We start from the raw sequence: 9,034 nt of genomic DNA on the forward strand, positions 1-9,034 counted from the left end.
ATTGTTGAAGCCTTTCGACTTTGACACCCTTATCATTTCCTGCGGACACTTTTCTCACGCGCTGAGCGCCACGACTTCATGACCACTTCACACGGGATGAGCCAACGAACCCTCAAAAAGTTCAGCGATTCATCTTGTTTTTCCATTCCCTTTTACACCATCAAATATCAAAACGGATACCCCAACAGTCTCAAACGGCGAACCGCTTCTTCGCCAGGGGAGAGGAGAAAACTTTCTGGGATATAGAGCAACTTTTTGTGTTTACACCTTATTTCAACACCGGCGGAGGCGTTTCGACTGTCGAGGGGAAAACCGGAGCAATTGGAGCAATTCAGGCGTTTCGCTTTCCCTCTCCCCCTCTCACCGTCAAGGAGAAGACTTTTCTGTCAAGCCTTGGTCTTCTCTTTTTCTCTTTTTTGAGCGTTTCGACTTTATTCTACGGGATAAAGATGAGATCTCAAAAACTTCTTATCGCTCCTTTGCGCACCACCATTTAGGGAAACTTCTTCTGTTCATACAGACTTTTCGTGTACCTACTAGGGAAAGCCTTTGCACCAAAGGAGGAAAAAACAATATCAAAAATCAAAAGCGTTCAAAACATCATACTGTCCACTGTGTCCATTGATTCTGAAGTGACTTCAATGTTTTTCTCTTCATCCCAGTTTCTGTTGATGTTTATTGTTATTAACCCCTGGCGAGGAGGTGTTCATCTCATCTCGTGTGTTTCTGTTATGAGTTTAAAATGAAGGACGGGAGGCCCGCGCTCACCTCCGACCTCAGTTGCCGGGGGACGTTACGGTCTGTGCCATGGCTGTGCCGGCACCAAAAAAAGTCTACGTTTCTCAAATAGGAAACTACCAACTATCCTGGCTAATCTAGCTCCCGCCAGCGCGCACGTTTCTGAGCCGTTACTCCCTTTTCAACGAGAAGGGGAAAGAAAAATAAACCAAGCAAGAAGGCAAAGATCACCATTGCAACCGCCCCTTCAATCTGTGTAGGAATACCACACCCGACTCTCCGTCGTGGTATCCGTAGTCTGTCAACCCCGGCCCCGTCCATTGGGACGAAACTCGGAAACACGACCACAAGCATAAGCAGAGGCAGCAAACTCCCGCTGACCACAGACCAACACATACATTAATCACAGGCCAGCTTGCAGCAGCAGAAAGAAGAAAAAGCAAGGGGGGAAAAAGTAAAAAAGGCAGGGGTTCCCACAGACGTTTCAACGGCCGGGATAAACCAACGACAAAGACAACGCCTCTGCAGCCCTCGAAAAGCAAGAAACGTCGCACCGCCTCCACTCCTCAGTGGGGGAGGGAGAAGGGCAATACTCTTCGTAGATTGTCGTCGTAAATTGGGAAAAAAAAGACGACGTTGCCGTTGACCCGTGCCGCTGGGAAGTAAAGACCACGCGTCGCAGGGGTATCCGAGTCGGACGTCGGGCCTCCCCCCCTCTGATTGGCCACAAGGCGGAACCCCGGGGTGTGGTGCGCTTTTTGGTAAGGCCACGGGCAACGTCAGCAGCCAACGACGACGACAGCCACTTGAACTGCTATCGTCATCCTCTCGCCTTCTCCCTCGGCGGGGGAAAGAAAATGAAGGGTATCTCCTGCTTGATTACCCGTGTCGTATGCTGCGGGGAGCTGAAAACCACCAAAAGGGAAAGACAAGCCGATCGCTCCCCCATCAGCTGCCCGATTGACGATTACTACCAAAGGACCCGGCAGGCTGGATCCGACGAGGGAGTGGCAGGTCTGAAACGACGCAGGATGCGGGCTTCCCTTGACTGACGGGCAAACGTATGCGACTACCCGTGGGGAAACGCCCAGCTGCAGTCGTCGTGACTTCTTCTCATTGAGCACATGTCCCTCTCTCCGTGTGGTGGCACATCGGAAAGAGTTGCAAGGAAGGGGGTAACGCAGCTAAAGGCGGGCCGCGTACGGTACGTTGTAGATCTCCCCAGTGGAATGTGTGGTACAGCATTACCTGTAGCAAAAGAAGTACAGCTTTTCTTCCTTGTGAAATTGACGCCGTTACATGCTAGTCCGCTCCTTCCACGATTGAAATCCTGCCCCCCTCTCCTCCCCCCCTGCCTCGTCATCCTACAGCTAACATCACGACGACGGTTTTGGCTCCTCCTCTGCCCCTGAAGGCGATTCCGTCTTCCCGTCCTCTGCGCTTTGCCGGCTGCCCGGCTCAGCTGTTGATGTGGTGGTTGACACCGTTGTTTCCGATCCACCGTCTGCCTGCTTCTCCGAGGGAGGCGACGGGGCCGTCTTGATTTCTTTGGAGTTGATGATGCCCTTGAGGTAGTCACCAGCATCGCGGAAGCCGTCAAGCTTGCCGAGCTTTGCGATGAAGAAGTCCACGTCTCGGAGCATGCTGCGCGTACGTTAGTAAGTGGAGACATTCGTTTAGCGACAAAAGCGTACCTATTACGACCAGTGTCCGTCTTAGGGTCTGATGCTTGCAAGACCCTTCCGAACTGGTCTTTGTAGCTTGCAAAGACGGGACCCATGATCATCTGCACCGAGTTCTCGGGCAGGTGCTTGTTCAACACTCTGTGCAGGGTCGTGGTCTCCTTGGCTAGCGTCTCCATGTAAGGGTGTGTCGATTGGCTTGTGTCGTTGTCCCAGTCGACGGCCTTCATGGCCTTGGAGTGCGCCGCCGCTCGACCGCTCATAATCTCCACGAGCTTGTCGTAGATGCTGTTCTGGTGCTCTTGGAACAGGCGGCGAACCTTGTCGAACTCGCCCATCAAGCTGGATACGCCTGCACCAGAGCCAGCATGCCTCCGGACGAATTCCCGGATATGGGGAATCAGCGTGACGATGAATGATAGAGCTTGTGATGCCAACGCCAAATGTTTGGTTGTGATGTTCTTCAATCCCGCAGATCGAGTAGCACCCGCGCCAAGAATTAGTTGCGTACAGCGAGAGTTGAACAGCTGTAAGTAAGTAATAAGAGAGGTTGCAATGTCTGTGGCCATGGACGGGATGCTTCCAATGAGATGCAGGAAGTGCGAGATACCCTCGAGGCAGAGAATCGCAGCATTCGGTAGCAAGAACGCCTCCCCTTCGATCTCTGCCGTTCGCGCCTTTTCTTTGCTCGTACCGTTTGTTTCGAGTGCTGTATCAACTCCATTCGATGCTTCTTCGTCGGGCTGATCTTCCCATATCTTGGTGCCTTCGGTCCATGCCGCAGCATCCTTAGTGCTGCTCTCGAGGATTTGGTCAAGTAGTATTTTGGATTTTTCATCAAAGTCCTTCGCACTCCATTGATCCGACTCCATGCCCTGAGCAAGCTTCTGCTTCTCAGATTCTCCGTGTTGCTGAACGAATTCTTTGATGTGGCTATTGACAAGGGTCTTCAGTGATGTGCCACTTCGTCCCGAAATCGCTTCACACTCATTGGAAAAGTAAAGGTTCAGCGTGAAGTATCGCAGGAACCAACCCAGTGTCAGATGCGTGCTTTGTTCTGACCGGACCTTCAGAACTTTCAAGACCTTGTCCTGGGCCATGTCGACTGCTTGCCCAACCAAATTGGGTACGTCCATTGCTTTGTGTATTTCCTCTTGCACTTCAAAGCTGCCTGGAGCGACGTCCATCCTGGGGAACTCTCGGTCAAATGGCGTTGGGCTTGCAAGAGGCGACCGGATCGGCGGGGATTTGAGCCCTGCCGCAGTGGCCTCCTCAGTCAGACAGCTTGCGATATCGAGCAGCACCTTGACTTGAGTGGTCAAGCGACGCAGGATTTCTGTGACGCCAATATACATAGTTTTGAGCAACTCCTCCGCATCTTTTGGATCCAGTGCTCGGAGATTTCTTGCCAATATGGACGACTTTTCCTGGTTCGTCCGCTGCCTACCGCCACTCATTGTAGACGCGGACATCATGGATTCGTTATCATCGTCATTGGAGCTTGGCATAGGCCTGCGGATAATATTCCGCACCTCGCGCAAAACAGCTTCCCTGTAAGCGCTTATAGCAGTTGCAATATGCTGGGCTCGGTGAAGGCCAAGAATATTTGGCATCACCGCCTTGCGCAGCTCTTGCGTTGAGCCAAGGTAGGCAGGAAATGAGGCTGCTTCTCGCAGAGCACCGCCCCTGGCCCGCACTGACGAGCTGCTCCATCGCAGTAGAACGTCCCGGTAACTGACAGATTCGACGTGGTGGCGCAGATCAGCAAGCAGCAAGCTCTGGAACTTGGATTCGTAAGCTCGCCCAATGCGGAAGCGCAATTGATGCAAGTCCTCATTAACGCTTTGTAAAGCCGTTGCGCCCCTTAGATCTCTGAGCCGTGACGCAGGTAATATCGGCGCCTCGGCTTCTGGAGATTTATCGTGCTCGCCCGCGATGAGTAGCTCCAGAGTGTCAATGTTGCTCAGAGCTTTGTCGATTTCACCGGCATCGACTAACGCCTCGCATGCAGCAACTCCTTCTACGACATGTCGTAACTGCAGTACGGCATCGTTCAGGGCTTGAACGTTCTCTCGCCGGCGGCGCTTCTGGACTATGTTAAGGCCCTTCGTGGCGATTTCCTCGTCGAGGGCTTCAAGCTCCTTTCGAAGTGTCTTGATCCTGTCCACGGACTCTGCCGCCTCCGAGTGAAGTTCGCGCAACGAGCCCAGAGCAGTAAAGAAGGTGGTCGACGCCGTTGATATACTGTTGATCAGATGAACTTCGATGGTGTCCATGTACCAGGACAATTTCTCTTGAAGAATCGCATTTGTTGCCAGCGCTTTTCTGGGTGCCACAATACTTCCATTGCTCCCAGCATCGGTGTTTCCTGGTGCTGGAGGAACAACCTCCGAACGTTCGCTCACAACATCGAATGTCCTGGGATTCTCGAGATGAAAGTCGTCGTCAAAGTAGACATTGGGAATCGTTGACAATGGAGGCGGTCCTTGGCCACCTTTCCGACTTAGTCCCGAGCTGCTACGGCGTAACGGACCGGGACCTTCGAGAGAAGATATCGATGTGATGGAGGCGATGGAAGACTTTCGCCTAGCTGGTTGGCGACCGGCTGGCTTCAAGTGACTCTCGTCCAGCTCTCCATAATCGTCGTGTTTACTCGATCTTCGGCCTGCCGATCCCGGACGTTCATCTTCTTGTTCTTTGACGCGGCGAAGCTGTTCGTAGAGTGCGCCAACTTGCGACAGGTATGGCTTGAACTCAGACGGGTCGACATGAGGGATGTTTGTGAGAGTTACAGGAGGAATATCGCGGGAAGTGGGAGGTTTATGGGCACTCGAAGCGGGCGCAGAGGTGTGAGGTTGTAGGCCGGTTCGAACGATGGGTGGTTGCAGGAGTGTCGAGATGGCTGGTTCGCTGTCAGCACAAGACAAGGCACTTCGACTGTAACAATTCTGTACCATTTTGCCCGGATTCCAACACCGCATTCGCCCAGCTGCTGGACGATGTATCGAGAGATCCACCTATAGAGTGTATCGAGCTCGCCGTCGAGCCGCGTCGGCCGGTGTGGTGCGGGTAGCCATGTCCTGGTCTGGTTGCTGTTAGCGCAAACGTGGCCGGGAATGAAGCGAGGAAGGTAGCTTACTTATGAAATGGGAATTCGGTTCGCGAAGCCGGCGGAGAGGATGGTTGCGATATTGTGTCCATCGACTTACGGGCAGCCGAAGAGGAATACATGATGTAAGGTAATGGCCCCAGGTGTGATGTGGGCTGGTGGGAGCTGCTTCTGGACCTCGACGATTCGCTGAGTCGCAGGAGAGCCGATAACCGTATTAGCTGACAGCCACGTAGCCAGACTACCGGGGTATCATCGCTGGCAAGATCGCATCGGCTTCAAAATTTCGGGAAAACTGGCTCGCAACAAGAAACACAGGTCAAGCGCGACAAGGAAAGAACGAAAGATGCAGTTGGTCTTTGCGCAGCTCGAAGCTTAGCCACGTTCGCAGTTCATCGCCAAGGGGCTTGCGTCCCAGATGGGAGCCGTGATGCTCGCAGATCTCACGTGCAGATAAGATAAGCCGTCCCAGTTCCCCAGCCGCATGCGGGTACGTACTCGTCAGATCCGCGCTAGCAAAGTAACCACTTTACGCGAAAGCGCGTCGAAAGAAAGGGGCGCGTTCAGTTCCCCTGCGCAACCTGCCCCTCCTTAGCATCCACATTTTCAGTCCAAATCTGTGATCCTCAACACCGCTCCTCTAACAACTGCTGCCCGCCAACCTTGGATCGCAATCGCAACGATGGACAGCCGATCGATCTACTCAACTCACGTCTTCGAGCCGAGTGATGGCCGAAGTGAGGACAACCGTACGCAGATTCAGACTCAGCTGGAGAACTTCATTCTGCAATTCAGACATGACAACGACTACACCTACAGGTTGGTTGCGACACCTCCAACACTCGCTCAGTCGCGCAATTGCTGATCTCTCCTCAACAGAAACCAACTGAAGGAAAACGCCCTTCTGAAGAAGTACTACTGCGATGTCGACATTAACGACCTGATCAACTACAGCGAGGAGTTGGCGCATAGGCTTGTGACGGAACCGGCTGAGATTATCCCACTGGTAAGATTCAGTCTCGACATGCCCCCCAATCTTATCTGACGTTCTGCGACCAGTTCGAAGCCGCTCTCAAGAAATGCACGCACCGAATCGTCTTCCCCCAACAAGCCAAGGTCGACCTTCCCGAACACCAGCTGCTCCTCCACTCCAACGCCGAAGATGTCTCGATTCGCAACCTGGACTCGATGACGATATCGCGACTCGTTAGGGTGCCAGGCATCGTGATTGGTGCTTCTGTCATGTCATCAAAGGCGACAGAAATCGCGATCCAATGCCGCAACTGCGCCCATGCGTCAACAATCCCTGTGCTGGGCGGCTTCACGGGTGTCACACTCCCCAGGCAGTGCGGCAGGTCGAGAATTCCCAACGACCCTACCCCCAAATGTCCTCTCGACCCGTACTTTGTGCTTCACGAGAAGTCGCGATTTGTCGACCAACAGATTATCAAACTCCAGGAGGCCCCTGACCAGGTTCCTGTTGGTGAACTTCCTAGACACGTTCTCATCTCCGCAGACCGCTACTTGACCAACCGTGTGGTCCCCGGCTCAAGGTGTACAGTGATGGGAATCTTCTCCATCTATCAAAACAAAGCCACCAAGAACTCGGCTACCGGCGGTGCTGTCGCCATTCGCACTCCTTATCTGAGAGCCGTAGGCATCCAGACAGATATCGACCAGACGGCAAGAGGCCAGGCCCTCTTCTCTGATGAGGAAGAGCAAGAATTCTTGGAGATGAGCAGAAGGCCCGATCTTTACAACATCATGGCCGACTGCATAGCGCCATCTATTTACGGAAACCGCGACATCAAGAAGGCCATTCTTTGTCTGTTGCTTGGTGGGTCCAAGAAGATCTTGCCAGACGGCATGAAGCTTCGTGGAGACATCAACGTCCTACTTCTTGGTGATCCTGGTACGGCAAAGTCGCAACTGCTTAAGTTTGTGGAGAAGTGCGCACCGATTTCCATCTACACTTCCGGCAAGGGTTCTTCAGCTGCCGGTCTGACAGCATCCGTCCAGCGCGACGCATCCACCCGCGAATTCTATCTCGAGGGAGGTGCTATGGTTCTTGCTGATGGTGGTGTGGTTTGTATCGATGAGTTTGACAAGATGCGTGACGAGGATCGAGTGGCTATTCACGAAGCCATGGAACAACAAACAATCTCTATTGCGAAGGCCGGTATCACTACTATTCTCAACGCCAGAACATCAGTGTTGGCGGCAGCCAACCCCATTTTCGGTCGTTACGACGACATGAAGACTCCTGGTGAGAACATTGACTTTCAGACCACGATTTTGTCTCGTTTCGACATGATTTTCATCGTCAAGGATGAGCACACACGCGAGAAGGACGAGAGGATAGCGAAGCACGTTATGGGCATCCATATGGGTGGCCGTGGTGCGGAAGAGCAAGTTGAGTCGGAGATCCCAGTGGACAAGATGAAGAGATATATCAGCTACTGCAAATCGTAAGTTGTCCAGCAAACATAAACGGCCAAGATGGCATGCTAATGATATTATCAGGAGAATGGCTCCTCGCCTCAGCCCAGAGGCCGCTGAGAAGCTGTCGTCCCATTTCGTCTCCATCAGAAGGCAGGTCCACGCCGCGGAGATGGAGGCAAACACGAGATCTTCTATCCCGATTACTGTTCGTCAACTTGAGGCCATTGTCCGTATTACCGAGTCTTTGGCCAAATTGACGCTATCTCCTATTGCTACCGAGGAGCATGTGGACGAGGCGATCAGACTTTTCCTCTGCTCCACCATGGACGCTGTCAACCAGGGCAGCAACCAAGGAAGCAAGGAGCTCAACGATGAGGTCAACAGACTGGAGGCTGAGCTCAAGCGACGCCTGGCAGTTGGCTGGAGCACCAACTTGTCTACCTTGAAGCGCGAGATGGTTGAGCAAAAGGGCTACACTGAGCAAGCACTCAACAGGACACTGATGATTATGCAAAGGAGGGATACGATTGCCTTCCGCCAAGGAGGCGCTCAAGTCTACAGAAATTCGTTGTAATAATTGCTAGAGGATTTTTGTTTGTTGGACGGTATTGATGAACATGGCAAGATGCCTCATGAAAGGAATGATAATCGAACCTAAGCCTTTGTAGCTGTGTATGTTCTTTTCAAGAATAAATTCAAAAGTTTGATAAAGATAGAAAAGCTATTGTTACAACACCTAAGCAAAGGATTCTGCTTTGTTGATCAAGTCTGCTTGTGTCTGTCCAGGCCAACTTACTGCTTGATGTACAATCCATCCAAATCTCAAAAGCCTCATAGCCCAAGAATGAGCATAGCTACGGTTTGGATGGATCTGGCCAATATGAGACACGCGGTATATGGTCTACTTGGACCGCCACGAATTGCTGGAGATAACAGATTTGTTGGAGTTCCAGATCTGGAGTTCGGAGTGGATCTGACTAGACGAGACAGATTAGCTGCATGATCCAGAAGATTCCGCATATTTCCATGACCACAGTCCAGAGCAATTCAGACACGCCAGTTC

At 52.4% G+C, this 9,034-nt stretch overlaps 2 protein-coding genes across 2 annotated transcripts; one reads left to right on the forward strand and one right to left on the reverse strand.

Moving 5' to 3' along the window:
- Nucleotides 1-2,114: 2,114 nt before the first annotated feature.
- COL26b_000239 (uncharacterized protein) lies at nt 2,115-5,621 on the reverse strand (the record flags this gene model as incomplete). The annotated part of the gene is made up of 4 exons (XM_053173209.1): nt 2,115-2,382; nt 2,433-5,322; nt 5,375-5,505; nt 5,560-5,621. 4 exons carry the CDS (start codon nt 5,619-5,621, stop codon nt 2,115-2,117), a joined length of 3,351 nt encoding a protein of 1,116 aa, XP_053042915.1.
- A 590-nt stretch (nt 5,622-6,211) lies between these two features.
- On the forward strand, nt 6,212-8,545 carry COL26b_000240 (uncharacterized protein; the record flags this gene model as incomplete). The annotated part of the gene is made up of 4 exons (XM_053173210.1): nt 6,212-6,348; nt 6,409-6,535; nt 6,589-7,997; nt 8,053-8,545. 4 exons carry the CDS (start codon nt 6,212-6,214, stop codon nt 8,543-8,545), a joined length of 2,166 nt encoding a protein of 721 aa, XP_053042916.1.
- Between the last annotated feature and the right edge of the window lie 489 nt (nt 8,546-9,034).

This window comes from Colletotrichum chrysophilum, assembly GCF_026319265.1.
Source record: "Colletotrichum chrysophilum strain AFK26 chromosome Unknown scaffold_1, whole genome shotgun sequence".
Lineage (NCBI taxonomy): Eukaryota > Fungi > Ascomycota > Sordariomycetes > Glomerellales > Glomerellaceae > Colletotrichum > Colletotrichum chrysophilum.